The sequence below is a fragment of the Micrasema longulum genome, unplaced genomic scaffold (genome assembly GCF_059751315.1).
Source record: "Micrasema longulum isolate JH-2025_06_02 unplaced genomic scaffold, ASM5975131v1 h1tg000418l, whole genome shotgun sequence".
NCBI classification, from domain to species: domain Eukaryota; kingdom Metazoa; phylum Arthropoda; class Insecta; order Trichoptera; family Brachycentridae; genus Micrasema; species Micrasema longulum.
The window spans coordinates 86,969-106,272 of NW_028277618.1; the positions used below are offsets into that span (position 1 = coordinate 86,969).

At 31.8% G+C, this 19,304-nt stretch overlaps 1 protein-coding gene across 1 annotated transcript in view; it reads right to left on the reverse strand.

The window, feature by feature from the left end:
• Cyp301a1 (Probable cytochrome P450 301a1, mitochondrial) overlaps window positions 1–18,655 on the reverse strand; it is a 63,597-nt gene extending 44,942 nt beyond the window's left edge. Inside the window, exon 1 of the mRNA XM_088226268.1 lies at window positions 17,890–18,655. Coding sequence (XP_088082394.1) covers window positions 17,890–18,617 — 728 coding nt within the window. The 5' untranslated portion in view covers window positions 18,618–18,655. The remainder of the gene's footprint in view (window positions 1–17,889) is intronic.
• Window positions 18,656–19,304: the final 649 nt, after the last annotated feature.

The following is a 19,304-nucleotide window of genomic DNA, read 5'->3' on the forward strand; positions in this document are numbered from 1 at the left end:
AGCATCCAAATAAATGAATTTTTAATAGCTTACTTGTAAATAAAATCACCGTTCACCAGTGGTATACGTTTGAAACAATAATTTAAGAAGTAAAATATAACCATAAGTATACTCCAATTCCATACAAGAAAGCAGAAAGCAACATTTAAAAAGTTTTTCAAAAATTGAGGATTTATATATTTTGTATTTTTTGACCAATTTATTTATTTTAATTTGAGATGCATTTATTGGAAAGTTTTTTAGTAGAATTACTACATAATCTCGGTTTTTTGCAAAGTGCTTAGTTCACTGCAAAAACTCACAACTGCAATTTATCATATGGCTGGTTTTGAGGCAAATTTGGGAGAAAGTAGTAGCCACAGTCATAATAAATTATATTTAAATGTAAATTATTATATCCGTACATAGATGTGGTCATATTGAATATGCCCCTGGCTTTTTAAAAACCACTCTTACTCAACACATATAATGCAACAATCAAACGACACACATAACCCCAACAATATACCACGTATCAAAAATATAATCACTAGATCTTCGACACAAAGACAACATAAACAAATACAAACTAACACCACTTTAGGTCAAAGGGACTTATTACCTATGCATTTTTGATGTTTTGAGCAGATTCTTTGTCCTGGGGTGAAATGCCAAACACTCTCGCGGCCGTAGAAAAAGCTTTTAGCAGAGATTTAACCAAGATATGAGCCGTATAGAATCACGCTTTAGGGGAAAATGGGATGAAAACATGCATGAAAACTACTATTTGGACCTTAAAAGAGATAAGCCAGTAATGGAATACAGGCAAAATTGAATAAAAATATGTTTCTTCGATAAATTAGATCATTATTTAACTACGTCATTCTTGCGCATTTTACTCTAAAACCTTACGAAAAATATAATCACTAGATCTTCGACACAAAGACAACATAAACAAATACAAACTAACACCACTTTAGGTCAAAGGGACTTATTACCTATGCATTTTTGATGTTTTGAGCAGATTCTTTGTCCTGGGGTGAAATGCCAAACACTCTCGCGGCCGTAGAAAAAGCTTTTAGCAGAGATTTAACCAAGATATGAGCCGTATAGAATCACGCTATAGGGGAAAATGGGATGAAAACATGCATGCAAACTACTATTTGGACCTTAAAAGAGATAAGCCAGTAATGGAATACAGGCAAAATTGAATAAAAATATGTTTCTTCGATAAATTAGATCATTATTTAACTACGTCATTCTTGCGCATTTTACTCTAAAACCTTACGAAAAATATAATCACTAGATCTTCGACACAAAGACAACATAAACAAATACAAACTAACACCACTTTAGGTCAAAGGGACTTATTACCTATGCATTTTTGATGTTCTGAGCAGATTCTTTGTCCTGGAGTGATATTCCTAACACTCTCGCGGCCGTAGAAAAAGCATTTATCTCGCGTATTAAAAATAAAGGCGTTTTCTTCGGCCTATTTTATTATGAGTATTTAATTTGATTTATTTATTTATATATACGCCCAATGGGCATTATTAAGGACATATTTATGTAAACATAGAAAATTAATATGAAAAAAGTACAAAGACACAATGGTATATAGTAGACTTGGTGGGAGTGGAAGCGCGAGAGAGGTGTTTATGATTGAACTTAATTCAGTGATCGTATGAAAGAAGACAACTTGTTAACAAAGAAATCAAGACTGGTATGTTTGTTGGCAGACCTAAGAATTCTTGGCAAAGGGGAATGAAAACCATAGTTAGTTATATGGTTAACGGTATGAAAGAGTAAGTTTTGTCTGAGGTTTCTAGTTGGGAGCTCAGTAGTTCAGGCGCATCAAAAAGTGGATTGAGAATTTCAATTATGACTAGAAGATAAGAAATATTTAAGCTAGTTTCTAACTCATTTTACGTATATTGGTCTCTGGATAAGCCCAACCTCCAGCCTATCTTTCTTAAAAATCGATGCTGAACTGATTCAATATTTTTTGTGTGAACATCATAATACGGAGACCAGATAACAGAGAGAATACTCTAGGTGCGGGCGAACTAGGGAACACAAGAGAGTTTTAAGGGTATTGATATTTTTGAAGTCAGATGAGATTCTGTTAATAAATCCAAGGTGTTTTAAAGATTTATTGATAACATGTTCAATATGAATTGTTAAAGAATTTACATACAAAATACGCAAAATAAAAGTTTTTCTACGGCCGCGAGAGCGGTTCAGAAAGGCACCGCTGGTGTGCTAGCTCTTATATCTATCCCATGTCAGGCGAAACAAATTTTATAATAATAATTTATATTTTTATTTTTTGTGAGTTTTTCGTGTTTTGTAATATAAATGATATACTATACGTAAAAGAGATAAATTAAATATTAGGTATTGATAGAAGTTTTGTCTGTTTTTTTCCAAGTAACAGAACAAGGTGACACAACAAAAAAAGTACTACAATTTAGTCAATAATGTATTCTCCTTCATTATTTTACATCTAATTTGTCATCTATTTATGGTATTTTCACCGTACTTTTTCATTCTCTCGATCGAACAAAAACAGAAAAAGGTGTCGAAAATGCTCACGTTCGTCTACTTGACAATCCATTTTGAAGGCTTTAAAAAAATGCATGCAACGTAAAAGCAATCAAAATACCGTTGGTAGCAAAAAAATTTACGTTGAACGACTTATAAATCTTCGTTTAAAACTTTTGGAGCTCATTTTTAAATTTGGGAAAAAACTGACACGACTTTCGTTAACACCAAAAATTAAATGATAATTTTTAAAATGATTTATTTTTTAATTTTCTCTCTGAGTATTGGGTTTTAAGGTAGGTCACTCGTGAAATGAAATTACTAAACTCGTCAATGTACAAAAAAAAAACTTCTCGAATAAACATTTCAATATTTAAGAAAGTCTGTCTTTAAAAAATCTACCTGTATCTGTATAGTTTGTCGACAAATTATGTTGACCTCGACAGGTGGACAGATGTTGATAGCATCTGTTGCTGTTTGAATTTAATTAGCGCGATTTTACTAGCAATGAAAATAATATGCTAAATAGCCACGTTAAAAGATCTGTTGATCTTCATTATTCAACAAATTCTATACACCTATAATCAACCTGCATCACACAATTTTTGTCCATTATATATAATTGTCTTTTCATTTTTTGTCAAAATATTTTTTCAGAATCTTTCAACACTATCCCTTTTGTACCAATAGTTTTCCTGGAAATTGGAAAAATAAATAATACGATCCTTTTCCAAGGTGAATTTTGAATCGTTTTAGAGTGGCGATGACAATAATTGGAAAATACAGAAATACATCAGTGTGACAGTATAGTTGGAGATAAATTCTCCCAGGCGATTATGGAAATAAGAACATCGATAGCTATCGAAGGCACCCGTACACATATTTATGCCCGGGAAGTGCCTTTGTGGGATTTTTTGTTTACTATTTTTCTATTAATATGTATTTCATTGATATGTTATTATGCTTTTCTTTTTAAACTCTGTTTTGTTATTATGTTTATTGTAAAAAACAAAAATTTGAATATTTTTTTTTTTTTAAAGTGACAAAATACTAGGTTAATTCGTACTAATATTATAAGTGTGTTTGTTTCCATGTTTGTTTGTGTTTCCTTCACATCGCAACGGAGTGACCGATTGACGCAATTTTTTGCATAGGAATAGCCGAAGAGATGAGAAGTGAAATAAGCTACTTTTTACTTCGAAAAAAAAATATCGCTCCCTCAGGAAAAATTTTAGCGTAAAAATAAATTCTTCGTTTACGTCGCAACGGAGAAACTGATTGCCTTGATTTTTTGCATATGTATAGCCAAAGAGGTAATAAGTGTCAGAATTAACTTTACATCCCGAAAAAAATATCTTACTCCCTCGGGAAAATTCTTAGAGAAAAAATGAATAAATATTAAAATAGAATAACGAAGCTACGTCGACATAGAATAAAGGACCATCGTATTATTTACGTAGCGATAGTTGGAGGGCCGGCAATCGAACAAGCTTCTTTTAATCTCAAAAAACTTACCAGTGTTTGACTTGAACTTGACAGTGTTTAAACTGAATATCACGATTTCATAATGTTTTTCATGTATTTTAATGAAATAAAATTATTAGTATACCTTTAGTGCACTTTATAAAATTTGAAAAATTTATAAATATCGTATTTTATTTTATTGAAATAAACGGCACTCTCTGCTTTTAACATATTAGCTGTAAATAAAATAATAAACATACATGTAAGTAAAATTATAAGTGAAAGGTAGCATTTAAAAAAAATTACATAACAGTTATTTACAAATGACAAAGTCTGAAAAAAAAAATCAGTATGAAAATTATAAAAACATTGATGAAAAAACAAACATTGGTAATATAAATATCTTGAACTTGTAAAAAAACATAACAATAAAGAAATAAAAGCAATTTTACATTATACTAATCGATATAAAAAATAAAAAAAAATTAAATAATGTCAGTGTGACATTTGCTGTTTTAAGACAATATTTACACCTTTATAAAGCTGCACTCCTCATTACTCAAAGGGGTAAAATTAAGGCTTCGACACCTACTTCTGGGGGTGCGATATATAAAAAAAATATACTTGGTAAATAAAAAAATATTTTGCCAAAACTCAGTGGTGTCATTTTGATGATAGATCTTCCATTTTGCGGAGCTAATTAATAAATTATTATTACTAAAATCAAAAATAATACTTTTTTGATAATCACATGACACATACAATTTTTTTTAAAGAATGGATTATTTTATAATTATTTGCCGATTATTTATCGTTGATACATAAACTTACGCTGCTTCTATGATCTATTGCTGCATTTAAAAAAACACGTAATTTTAGCAACAATCTAAATTAACAGTGCTAACGTTAATCATGATATCACTTGTGGATAGAAGATAATAAAATGTCCAAAAAATATGGAAATAAACATGTCTAGTATTGGCTGAATGCGGAATCAAAAATAGTGAATGCGGGGCTTTGAATTTATGATGGGCGTTGACCTTTAATGTACGGAACCGGTATTTTAACGCTAATAGACATAAAGAAGATAAAGTCACTCTTAGTTATGGTAGCACGTGCAAACCTTCACATGGCGGATATGCTTTTTAGTAAACAAAACAAAAATAATAAGTTATATCAAATTACAACATTTTATTAAATTTAGTTAGGCACTGAAGTTAGTAAGTGAAAATTCTTGATTGAAGTTCGTTGTAATTTATTATAGAAATAAAAGACGAGTGATACTTTAATCTATAAATTTGAAAATCCAGTGATCGGTTTCATCGCTTTCACGACATCTTCGAGACTGGTATCTTTATTATGAAATTCAATGCATTCACACAAAACTGAGGTAAGGATAGAGAATTCATAATTATATGACAGTAAATTTAATTAAATTGTTTTTGTTTTATGGATTCAACTCATTAGTTAACCCGAAACACTTTGTTAATGACCCATAAAACAAAAACAAGTGAATTAAATTTACTGTCATGTATTTCTGAATTATCTACTAGGAAATTTTAATCAAAAATATTTGTTTTGCGGCGAAAATATTTTTTAAAAAATGTCAGCCGGTTTCAAGACCCGTCTCTTTATCAGGATATTGATTACACTAACATGTGAATCCTACAACACACCTTCGCAATTGTAGACGCACAAAAATATAAAACCAACGTGCTGATAACACACATGCTATTTGAAGTTTTTACCAACGTTAATTTATTTTCAAATTATGTAATTTGCCTTTATTATCTCAAAGATTATTTTTTCTTGCTAACAGTTTGTGTGTATATAATAAATCAACAAATTACCCACAAATAACTAGGATTTTTTTTCTTCATTATTTTTTAAAATTATTATTACTTTTGCTAATCATTTTCAAAATAATGAAAAATGATTTTTTCTAATTGTTTTACTAGCAGGCATATTGTTTCTAATGTTTATGACGTAATAAGTTATGAGCGATTGACTGAAATTAGTTGCGGGTTTCAATTTTCAGATAGCCGAGCGTTAAGGTCTCCAGCAAAAATATTTAAAAATCTACACCAAATTCATGTCCTCATGCTCACATGCCAAATCTTCCAACTTTTGTGACATAATTATTTTTCTGGTCCATTATTCTGTGTAATGAAGTAACATTTAGTATTTCTTTTATTACAGGTAAGTCCAGAAAAAATAAGTACAGACATAATTAGGAAATAACACGTTTTTTTATGTAATAAGGGTACTAGTAAAAATACTAATTAGAAGATAGCATAAAAAATATTTTTTAATTTATAAAATTTTGAATTTGGCACAACATTGGCCACGCCTCGAATACGTTACGAATTTTGTCAATTCTGAACTTTGTTTGTAACCGTTTCAATTTTTATAGAACACCGTCACGAATCTCACAATTATCAAGGCCACACATGTCGCGTTTTTCTAGGGACATATTTTTTATATATTTTTTTTAAGGTTATGTATGAAAACATTTCTTAACATTATCCATATTAATTTCGAAAATACAATTATTTTTTCTGAATCCATTTAATATATTTTGATCGATATTCGTCGTACGTGATATTTCCGTATTGTCAATAAGGATAAAAGCAATATTTGTTTAGTTCGTGAGGCTTGTTTTTGTAAGATATCACTTCAATGTCAATTTACAGCTATTTGTTAATATTTGTCAAGCTACTTACTTAGATTAATACATTAAACTAACAAATGATATATTTAAAAGGCTAATGCCTAAAGCCAATAAAAACGATTTATGTTAAAAAGCAAACGGAAAGTATTCAAATAATTAAGTCGTACACGTAAAATATTATTTTTAATTAAAAGTTGTGTTTTATAAAACGTCATTCAAATCGTACACAAAAATGCACTGGAAAACAAACAAGACGATGACCTAACTCTAACAAAAAAAAACCATTTATTACAGTCATGTCGGGTAACATTGGACGACTTCAACACGTTTTTTCTAATATTTTTTTCGTTGGATTGAGCCAGGATAACTAAATTTGACCACACAATTTATAAAATTATATGAAAACATAACTTTAATGATGTTTTTTATGGGTGGTCCAATGTTATACTGATATTTGGGTAACTTTGAACTTAAATATTTTCGATGAACAAATTTCTTGATTTTTGACTAAAAATCTCTCCGGGTAACATTAAACTATATTTTTTTATATAAAATACTCTTCTGATCCAAAGCATTTTTAAAAAAACATGAATTTGGTTACATTACCCCAAACATACTTACTCTGGGGCTCGAGCGATGGTACCACACAAATAAATAAAAAAAAATTGATAAAGCTTTTTTTATTCTTTTAGAAAGTCATATATAAGTCAGGTTTTTGTCCAATGTTATATTGAATTCCAATGATACCCGGAATGACTGTAATTAAATACATTTACGCATTTCCGCATTATGTTAGAATTTGTTCTCCGAACTGTAAAGGTTTTCTTGAATACTCGTTTTTTAGGCTTCTTCATAACTCAGTGCGAAGCAAACTTGAGTGTGGATCTCTGAACTGGGCACCCCACAAATTGAAGTACTCTGTTATGCTGGAGATGGTTCAGAAGAAATTTCTGAAGTTTCTATACTTAAGGGGAGTACATATACTATCCGTGGTTGTACCCCTCAGACTTCATACTGGGAATGCTTGGCCACATTAGGATGGAGAAAAGAACAAATGTGTATTTGTTTATGTATTTTTTCCGATTGATCCGTGGTATAGCAATCAACTTAGGTGTAATGGAAAGTATTTTTCTTTACGTTCCTAATGACTAACTTAGACACAGGCAGCTTAAGCTGTTTTATCTTCCTGCTTGCAGAACCAGCCTGCCAATGGTAATGCCAGTAGGAAGAGCAATGTCTTTACTAAACCGTATCTCTTCGGATATCGACATATTTCGTGTTACTGAAAAAAAGTTCAGAGAGGGAAGTTTCCTTTTACATAAATAAAGAACTTCAGCCCTACGGGAAATTAGAGCATTAAATTTGAATGGAAAAGTTTCTTGAAAATGTACAAAAAAAAAACGCACTTCTTTGAACGACGTCACTGGTTCATGATAATGATGTCACCAACCAATGATATGAGAGCTGTGAAGGATATCCGGTTTCCTTACCGCAAACGAGCCAATCGGAAGAACAGACAGAGAAAAACCTCTGACGTTACAAGCGGATCTATTTCAGGAATACAAAACATTAAAAAATCATAGCGCGATAATACGATATTTATATAAAATATAATATAAAAAAAAATTGGCTTTGTTATTTAGTCTATTACCAAATATAAGATATTAACATCCTCATTTCTGGAAATTCTTATTTTACCACTTAATAACATTTAAATTGTATCGCTATTATTTTTGTGTTATGTATGCCTTGAATTCGTCGGCCTCGTGGTGGATAGGTTTTGATTTCCGACATGTTTGATATGAAATATTTATTTAAAAGAGTGTTTTCACACAAGAATATTTTATAGTCCCTGGACTGGTACCTGAAGCGTAAGACTGATCACCTTACCTTCATGTAACAAAATTTATCGAGATACGCTGTGATTGGTGTACCAATCCATTGCCCTACGGACCATTAGATGTGGAAAGGGAATGATGATAGTGATGCCTTGAATAAAAAATTTATGTCCATAAACGTATTAAATAAAAAAATTGAAATTGAAATAAACGTGTACAATAAATAAATATGATATTTATTTATTTCGACGGCTTACGCCTTTGACAAAGTATAAAATGATATTGAAAAATATATATAATGAAACAAAACACATGAACATAGTATAGAAAATATAGATACATGAAATAAAATCAGCAGAAAATAAGGAAATAATAAAGAAAAATTTAATAAGAAATTATAACATAGGTATGCAGCAAATTAACAATTAATAAAGGGTTTAAATATAAACGGATTGAAATAACAGAGGCGATGAATCATAGCATAAACAGTAAAACAAGTATAACACTTAGTACATCTTTATAATTTAGAAAAGAAGTGATAAAAAAGTTATGGTTTTAATCGGTATAAAGATAAATTTAATAAATAAAAGCTTCCATGTTTGTTTGCCAACATGTGGAACCGTAAAATAGGTGAGTATTTAGCATAGTTTGAACTATTCAAATCCACAGCAAAATAAGTATTTCGTCTCGTCCCACGCTGTCTCACATAAAAATTCACACAATTTAAAAGTTCGGGACTGTCAAGAACATTATTTAATAACTTGAAAAGCAGCACTAAATCTGAAATTTCCCTTCTAACACTAATGCATATGAATTTTAACTGCTTCATTAAACATTTACAGGAAAGCTCTTCAATTGGAATGTTTAATTTAAAATTCATGGATCTTAAAATCTTGTGTTGGACCTTCTCCACACTGTTTATATAGGTAACATAATGAGGAGACCAAACTGAGGACCCATATTCTAACTGGCTTCTTACAAGGGTCATGTATAATATTTTGAATGCATCAACTGACGTAAACTCTCTTGTTGTTCTGGTAACAAAGTTTTGCATTGTAGAAAGCGCACTCATCACTACACCACGAAGCGAAGCTAGGAGGTCAGTGATATAAAATCATTTGGTATTTTGTGGTTTCTTGATAGATATATTTTTTGATTCAGGAGAAATCATAGGTTTGCGTGATAGCTAATTTCCTGTTACAATAATGTGGTGATACATCGCAAAGAAACGCCGAGCGGCGGTTTATTTTAGAAATTATTACACTCGCATAACTCCTCGTGATAATTTATAATTTATTCCCAACCATTCAAACATATCTGTACGCGAAAAGTAAACTACGGTAGCTCCAAATACGATGAAATGAACAATATTTTAAGTTTGCCCAAATTTTTGTAGACAAGGACTGGATTCAACTCCCTGGGAAGCTGTCAATATGAACATATTACAACAAATTTTTTGAACATTTTAGAGAAGGTAATATAGAAGCCTAGGCATCTACAGGGCTCATGACCTGTCATCGGCTTGTGTAAGTGGCCACTTTACACACTGTGTAACAGAAAGACGCCGTGGCGCAGTTGGTTAGACGGCCAACCGTGAAACTGTCATCGCAGGATCGATTCCAGCTAGTTGCAAGAAAAAAATCCAAGAAATATTTTTTTCTTAATTAGTCTAGGTGTTGGGGCGTATTTTTCGTCACCTCCTTCCATATTCCCTCTATTCCACCTGCTGACAAGCCTCAAAATAGAGGCTTAGCGGGTTATTCCTTTTTAAAAAAACATTATTTGAATCTTTCATGTGTTGATGTTAGTGAAGTTAACGAGCTGAAACCATTATTTTTTAGGGTAAGATTCATAATTTAATATTGTTGACTACTGCCAACAGGCCGGCTTCTCCTGAAGAGTTTTAAGTGGTTTCCTCTCCACATGAGCAAATACTGAGAAGTTCCTGATTGACCCACATAAGAATATCCTTCCTAATCCAAACAATATCTAAAATTAAGTAATATAATAGCAGAAAAATCCTCTCTTTGAAAAATAAACCTTGTATATTATAGGCAAGGTAAAAAATAATGCAACTTCCATGCACAAAAAATATTTCAGAAACAAGCCATGGGACCGCAATCTGATTCTACTACTTTTTAAGTGCACTTTTGTAATGTGTATCAATTTATACAATTTCTAGTTTTCACAAATCGACGCTAGAAAGGAAAACAGCTATCAAGACATGTAGCAACCTTACAGCAGAGCCAGTTAAAATGTTTTTGTTTTAATTAATAAGGAATTTTGTATTTTTAAATATTACTGAATAACCCCAAAATAATACGTACGTATGAGTTTTTTTTTTTAATAAAAAAAACATTTATTGGCTTTTTTATAAAGTTGCTACATAAAGCTTAGTAACTCTTTTTTTTCCAGCGTCGAAATTTACTTTAAAGCCTCCATTAAAAAATTGCATGATGTTTAAAGTATAAAAAATCAATAAAGTCTCTCTCATTAAATATGTTGGATTTTGGAGATTCTGTAGTTTACCTCTCGCGTACAGATTTTATAGTGGTTACACACTGTAATATTTTATCATTAAACAATGCAAATATTTATTGATTGTATTTTTAATTAGGAGGTGAAAATATTCAATAAATTAGCACGTTTATTTCCGTGGTATTTTCCCATGTAATTCATCATCATTTCCTTTCCGCACCTAATGGTGCATAGGGCACTGCATTGGTACACCAATCGCAGAGTATCTTGATCACTTTTGTTACATGTGGGTAGATGATCAGTCTCATGCTTCTGGTACCAGTCCGGGGACTGAAATATTTTAGTGTGAAAACACCCTTTTAAATAAATATTTCATATCAACCATGTCGGGAATCGAATACGAGACCTCTTGCATTTAGGCAAACGCACTGACCACCACACCACAAGGCCGAAAATAATGGAAACATCATATTTTATTATATACTAGTAGCTAGTAGTTTTTATCGATGTCCGGGTGAATGGAAAATACAATTATGTATGTAAAACAAAACATAATCCGTTTTCGACTCAACACTCGACGGCTACTTTCGGGTAAACATTCTGAATAAGAAAATCGTCTGGATATAAGTCCGTATTGTAGTTTAGCGATTTGCGCGTTTGCACACTATGCTTTAAATCTTGGGTTTGGATTCCTGGCAAGGCTAAAATTAAATTACGAAAAAAAATACATTTCAAAATACAAAGGTATATGTTTCTAAATGTTATATTTTCGGCCTCGTGGTGTAATGGTCAGTACGTTTGCCTACCATCCAAGAGGTCTCGGGTTCGATTTCCGACATGGTTGATATGAAATATTTATTTGAAGGGGTGTTTTTACACTAGAATATTTCATAGTCCCTGGACAGGTACCTGAGGCGTAAGACTGATCATCTTACCTTCATGTAATAAAATTTATAAAGATACGCTGCAATTGGTGTACCGATGCAGCAGTGCCTTATGCACTATTAGGTGCGGAAAGGGAATTATGATGAATATATGACGTTTTTCTTCATTAGTTAAAAAAAAATATAGAAGACTTAGTAAATTACACGTGCATATTCTTAAATAGAACAAAGCCAAAACGTACTATATCCAACGATGACGTAACGCGATGTTTTCTTTAAGAGGATAAAACCCACCATTTTTATCAATAATATTTTTTTCCTTTTAGTTATTTTTTGTATAAAAACGTACAAACAAACAAAATACTATTTATCATATTTTTATTATAATTAAATACGTATGATTTTCGCTCAGAGAAATTCAGCTTTTGTGGCTCCAAAGATGTTCAATATCCTGGAAGAACATATTTAGTCCTCCAAAACGAAAGCCTTTTTTAGGAGACGTGTACAAGTTTGGATTTTGTCTAAGAACTATTGCAGGAGACTGCAGCGAGATATCGCATGGATGTATATACTATTAAGCGTGCTGTTCAGATGTTTATTGAAAGTAATAATCTTTTATTTTTAGTTTTGCTATTGTTTGATAATGTCCGCGCTTCCACCTTCCATTATGTTGTATCCCAACTCAACACAAAGCTTTTGGCCTCATAGAGTTAGGGATACGTTTTTTTTTTGTTATATATTATAGGTTGGGGAAAAAGTAATTTCGTATTTTTTGCTTTATTTCAATGCTTCATAAAAAGTGTTACAATCATCTGATTCAAGTCAAATATGCGCCGTTCTGTTTGATACCTTGTTGTCAACGAGAATAATGCTTTATAATGCCCCTTTCGTAGAAGCTCTTGTCCTTATTTTTAAAAAACTCGGTCAACCAATTTTCACAGGCCTCTCTTGGCCTCAGCCAAATTTGTACCCCCAAGCGCGTTGGCCATAGACAGGAATAGGAAGTATTCAACTGGTGCCAAGTTTGGACCATAGGGTGGATGCATAAAAACTTCCCAAGCGAGCTCCCGGAGCTTCTGAGGCGTTTTTCTCTTTCAGGTAGAAAACATGTAAAATATGGCGAATTTCTTCCTTTGTAACCTCCAAACTCGACGCACGATAGTTCACGACTGAACCGACTAAGCGCAATACTGTCAACAAAACGTTTGTAGCATACACTCACACCTTTATAACGCCGTATCGTACGATCAAATATAACCAATAATGAACGAGAAATACGTAGTTGAAAAAAAGGGCGTAAAATACGAAATTACCCTTTCCCCAACCTAATATAAATATTTGTATGAATATATAAATGTAATAAAAATACATATTTAAAATTATAAGAGGAATAAGATTCACCTGACTGAATTATTTCAACAACAAGGCAACGCCTGTTAACACATTTTTAATATTAATATTTATTTATTTACCAGTTAGTTAAATCAACACCAAATGTTTGTAGCAGAGCTGAATTACCACAATATGGAGTTATAGAGATGATTTTTTTTCTCAACAGAAAGTCAGCTCTTTCACTTCACAAAAGTCGACAGATGGAAAAGTTAAGGAAATGTGGATTTTTAAATACAGGGAGAATGGTGAATGTTACACAGTGTGTAAAGTTACTACTAATTTATTTCAATATTGATGATATCGCCTCTTTGCAAGAATAACGTGTCATCTCGAAAAATGCAATTTAAAGGAAGATAAGTAAAAAATCTAAACGAATGTTTTTTTACTATGGATTTTCAATTAATTCCTTTATCTTCAATTTAGATTCATAGTAAAAATAAACATTCGTTCAGGTGTTATACTTTTTTTAATGTTGTGTAAGTGTGATTCCTGTAAAATTGCGTTTTTCGAGATAATACGTTGCTCTTGCAAAGATGCGATATAATGATTTATCACGATTTATTTAATTGTATTCTCCCGTTTTTGAATACGCCGATGTAATATGGACTATTTTATATGTTATTTATATAAATTGCATCGAGTTAGCTCAGCACACGAAACCATATAGGAAAAATTTCTTACAAATTAGGAATTATGAGAGAACTATAAATATACTGACATGGAACTTTTTCTTAATCTATTTTTTTATTTTTTTTATTTAAATCTTTAAGTAGGGCACACATATCATACATATTGTTATGTGTGTTCTAATAATAACATTGCAAATATATTTAATTTATAAATTGTTTATCACATATGTCTTGACCATTATTTTAAATTTTGATATGTTTTTTCTTCATAAATATTTTTTTCCATTTCGTAATACTTTTTAATTGCTTTAAATAAAACTGAATTTTGTGACTTTGCCTTTTTCCTAAATGGAAGTCTAATTTTGTCTTTTAGAACGCCGATTTAATGTAAACTAAATCTGCATCTTTAAAATATTTATTGGTGTATTTGATGTCTCAACTATTCTTCAACAAATACTTCTTAATGTTCCTTTACAGACTTGGAAATTATGTTCCTCGGTCGATTTTTGGTAACAAAAGTCTACGATGTATGAAAGAAAAGCCATTTGCTAATGAATGTTGATAAATCGAAAGTGATGGTTTTTGAAAGGGATAACAATATAACTAAATGTGAGATCAGTGTAAACGGAGATATTTTGGATCAGGTAGAGGAATTTGTGTATCTAAGAAGTATGTTTACTAGGGATGGAAAGCTGAGAAAGATATTGAAAGGAGGGTAAGTCCGGGAACAGGGTGAGCGGTGCACTGAAATCTACTTTGGCAAACAAATGTCTACCGCAGGAGGCAAAACTAGCAGTTCACAATGGAGTTCTAGTGCCAACTCTTAAGTATGGGAGCGAAGTATAATGATGAAAATAGGTTAAATGCTGTCGAAATGCGATCCCTCGGGCGAATGTGTGGTTAAAAGATATGTGATAGGTGCACAAATGTCGAGATCCGTGAACCGTGTAAGGCTGTGACATGCATTATTGACAGAATCAAGAAAGGGGTGCTGCGTTGATTTGGACATGTTGTGCAAATGTACAGCGAAAGAACGGCTAAAAGCGTTATTCGAGCGTCTTGTAGATATTTCGTATCAACCATATTGGGATTCGAACCCGAGACCTCTTGCATGCTAGACAAACGCGCTGACCATTACACCACGGGGCCGACAAGTGCTATGTATATACAAACACATATACTACATGTGCGAAACCAGATTTTCTTTTATTGTTTCGATTCTAGTTTTATGTTACTATATATTATCGTTTCGTTAAAATATAGATTTTAAATTGTTTTTGTTGCTAAGCGTGCTAATGTTTAATTAATGATTTGTTTTATGGGAGCTTCATCGTACGTATCAAATGTTGATGAACGCATGTGAGTTAAAATGGTTTCACTTGTGAAATTTCTCTTTAATAACGAAATCGCAACATTGCTTCATTAATTATGTGGATCAATTCGTAATCACACTACAAAGAAAAATATTTATTCGTTGTTCGCTTTGTGACCAGCGGTAAGCGCGTTAGCCTGCCATAGATTCTGGATTCGATTACCGGTAAGTTCAAAAATATATTTATATATTTTTTTTAAATGAATTGATTTATAAAAGGTATAATATCTGTTTATTTATTCATATTTTACTCTTACAAACTATAATCAATAATAAAAATAATGTTACCTCACTGGGGTTACATATATATATAAAAAGTTGTAAATGCTTAAAGGTCAAATTGTGAAAAAATCTCAAAAGAGTAAAAAAATGACATATCTCTCAAACTATAAAACTTTAGTTAGGGAAAGTTGGGTCCAATAATTAGCAAATGACCTCCTCTTTGTGCGAATTTACAATAGCGGGCAGTTTCAGTCACCCTGTATATATATTTTAGAATAGTTTGTTTTAAAATAACGAAAAAGAATACATTATTGACTAATTCGTTTAAAGTTTGTTTAGTTGTGTCCTCTAGTTCTCTTCATTTTGAAAAAAAAACGGGCACAACTGCCCGAAACGAAAAGTCAAATAGCAAATCTAGAATTGTTGTTACTTCAATCTTTTTAATAGTGATAGTTATAAATATAATTTATATAAATAATGCATAATAAAACTATATGCATTATTTATAAAAAAGTATAATCATTCCGCATATAGATTACAGCTCAACAGTATTATTTTTAGCCAATGCGGAAATTGGATTAAATTGGAACCACTTCAAAATAGAGCCAAAAAAAACGTGTTAAAAAAAAATAAGTATCATAAAATAGAAAAATGCGATAAGGTCCTAATTGGATAGCAATAAAAAAAAGACTGATATAAATAATATGCTTGTTTTTATAGTTAAATTTTTGATTAACTGAATGCCCAAATACTTAATTAATAAGATAGTGCTGAATAAAAAAATTCATAATCATATTACTAGAAATAAGAATCGAATAAGTCTGCCATTTAAAAAAAAAACAAAACCTCAAAATTATATTATATTTAAAGGTTTGAAAATGTATAAAGAAATACCTGAATGTGTGAAGAATGAAAAAAAATTGAATGAATTCAAAAATAAATGTTGTGTACTGTAAAATGATGTAAACAGATATTATATAAGTGAAATAAGTGTAAATATTAGTTTAAATATCATGAATTATACTATAAGCTAACTTGAGAAATAAATCAATTTTAAAAAAGAAAACTGTGTTTTATGTTTCTAATATTATATTTTTTTACTGTTTTGGATTGTATTGACTGACATTATGTTTTATCACTTTTTTTTTTGTGCCACCCCAAACGAGGTTTTTTATAACTCCTGGGGTGATATTTTGAATCTACTCTACCCCCTGAAAAGTGGTTAATTTGTGGATCTATTTTTTTTTATGCGAAGACACTTTACTGCTTTATATAATGGCCACACTGATAATTAAACGTCAAATGATGTATAAAAAATTGAAAAAACTAAAATGGTTTGGTAAATTGAACCAAATGAAGTGTTTTGGGTAATGCTTAAGGTCACAATAATGATCTAAATAAAAAAGATCATATTTAGTTTCACGTGTTCGTATTTCTTTGACGTTTAATCATCAGTGTGGTCGTATTTGAAGCAAAGTTTAGGTGCATGCAAAAAAATATAAAATCCCAAATTAACCACTCTCTAGGGCAGTGGTCGACAAACCGCGGCTCGCGAGCCGCATGTGTCGCAAGTCACTCGAGTGCGGCTCATACAACCCAAGTTTCACTCTTCGTTTATTTTGTCAACCGGTCCTAATGAAGAACTTTTAGGATTATTGCCACTGAAAGGTCAAACACGTGGCGAGGATATTGCAAACGCTGTCATTAAATGGACAGAGAAACATCGTCTTACACTCGATAAAATTGTTTTAATTTCAACAGATGGGACAAAAAGTGTGACCGGAAAAAGAAAAGGTTCTGTTTCTATCATCACGAGATACTTGTTTATCGTTACATCATTCACCAAGAAGCGCTTTGTGCGAAGACATTTTCAGAAGAAATTCAATATTTTGGAATTGGTAATCAAGATCGTCAACACAATTGGTCAATTATCGCCAATTCAAAGAATTTTCAGTTAAAATAGAGAGATAATACGCAAATCTTCTACCACATAGTAAGGTTTGTTGGCTTTGAGGATACCTCACGAAAATAAATTTGGCTCGCAAAAGAAATCTTAATTCTTGTACCGCTGATTTTTGGCTCTTTTGACTGATAAGTTTGCCGACCACTGCTCTAGGGGATAGAGAAGATTCAGAATACCACCACTATGAGTGTAATATCTTGTTCATGTATTGTATGTTTTATTGATAGCAAAATTTTTGAATTTTTGAAAACTTATATCAACACCCAATACTTAAAAATGGCCATATCAAGATTCGGAATAATCGGCGTGCGTGTATCAGAAAATGTAAGAATGTAAAGGAAGTGAGGTTTGTACGCAAAGACAGTGATGCGGTGTTCGATTTTAAATTCCAAAATTTTATTTTATTCGCGTTTTCTTTTACGAGTAGAAAAATAAATCAATTTAAAAACTTACACCCCGACGACTCCTGCTAGCTCTCCAAAGAAATCCTTCCTCACAATGCTTTTATATTCCACCAAACATGGCATGGAAGGTCTAAACGGAGTTGGTCCTTCTCTCCTATATATTTTTTCGATCTCATCAGCGTCGTACACAAAAAGCAAATCCGGCCGCCCGACCAATCCAGACATCTTCACAATTTTCCCATACTCGTCGTACAAAATCTGGGAAACTTTTCCTAGATCCGATATCTGATACTGCCCGATGAAAGGGATCAATCTCCAGGTGTTCCCGACGATCGGTAAAGGCTTAGGACCTGGTACTTCGGAATAAGGTTTTGATGCTTCGAATTCCTTAGCTGTATATGGACATGTCACTTGTGCACTTTCCAACTCTTCAATTGTAGCTGTCGAGCGCTTTCTCACTGGCACAGAACCTTCGACACTATCACTTTTAACCTTTACACCTTTATCAATCGAATACGAACGATTCTGCAAATGAAAACATTTAGATCTGTCAGAATTTTCTAACCCGCCAATTTCCGCCCGCTCAAATTCAAACGCGTTCTTTTGTTTCGAGCTAAAAAATTTACTTTTTAAATTTGGTTTAAGGCTGTCGCGTGCACTCGTTTCGTTGTTGTTTTGCTTCGGGAATAAAGTTTTTATGGTGGATATCCCCGAGACGTTATTTTGTTTGATAGCGTCTTTAGATGCGGTTTTTAGGGCGGACCATATAGCCGACATGGTGACCGCTTGATGGCGAACGACCGACTAACGCATGCGGGAAACGAACGAACGGTTTGCGATTACCCTTCATTTTGATACAGAGATGTATCAAAGGATTGCTCAATATATTGCAATTTCATTACATTTTATTAAACTATTAAATAATCCATTTTAAAATATCTTAAAATGGTGTATTTTTAATAGAAATTAAATATTTATTTATTCATGACAAAATACGAGGTTTTTAAACTTTACTTATTACATATTTTATTTGTACAAAATATTCCCAATCAGCAAAACAGGTAAACCGTGAACTGATAAGCGTCGAAATTGTTCACGCAGGTATATAGGAGCGTTGGGGCTATGAAGTACATTGAACAGAAGTGAGAGGGAGTGATAGTCTCTCTTTGCTGTCTAATTTTGAGCCATTTCAGTTGCCTATGATAATCAGTGCCAATTTCAATCAGATTAATTTAGATTTATTTATTTATGACAAAATACAAGGTTTATAAACTTAACATATTACATTACATTACATTACATATTTTATTTGTACGAAATATTCCCAATCAGCAAAAGTGCTGGAATGAGGGGTTATTATATATGATAACGCAATGGTTTTTTTTATTTATTTAAAATAAACAAACAGTCGACAATGATATAATAACATTTTTTTTAATACAGTTTAAAGACAGACCAGCAAAA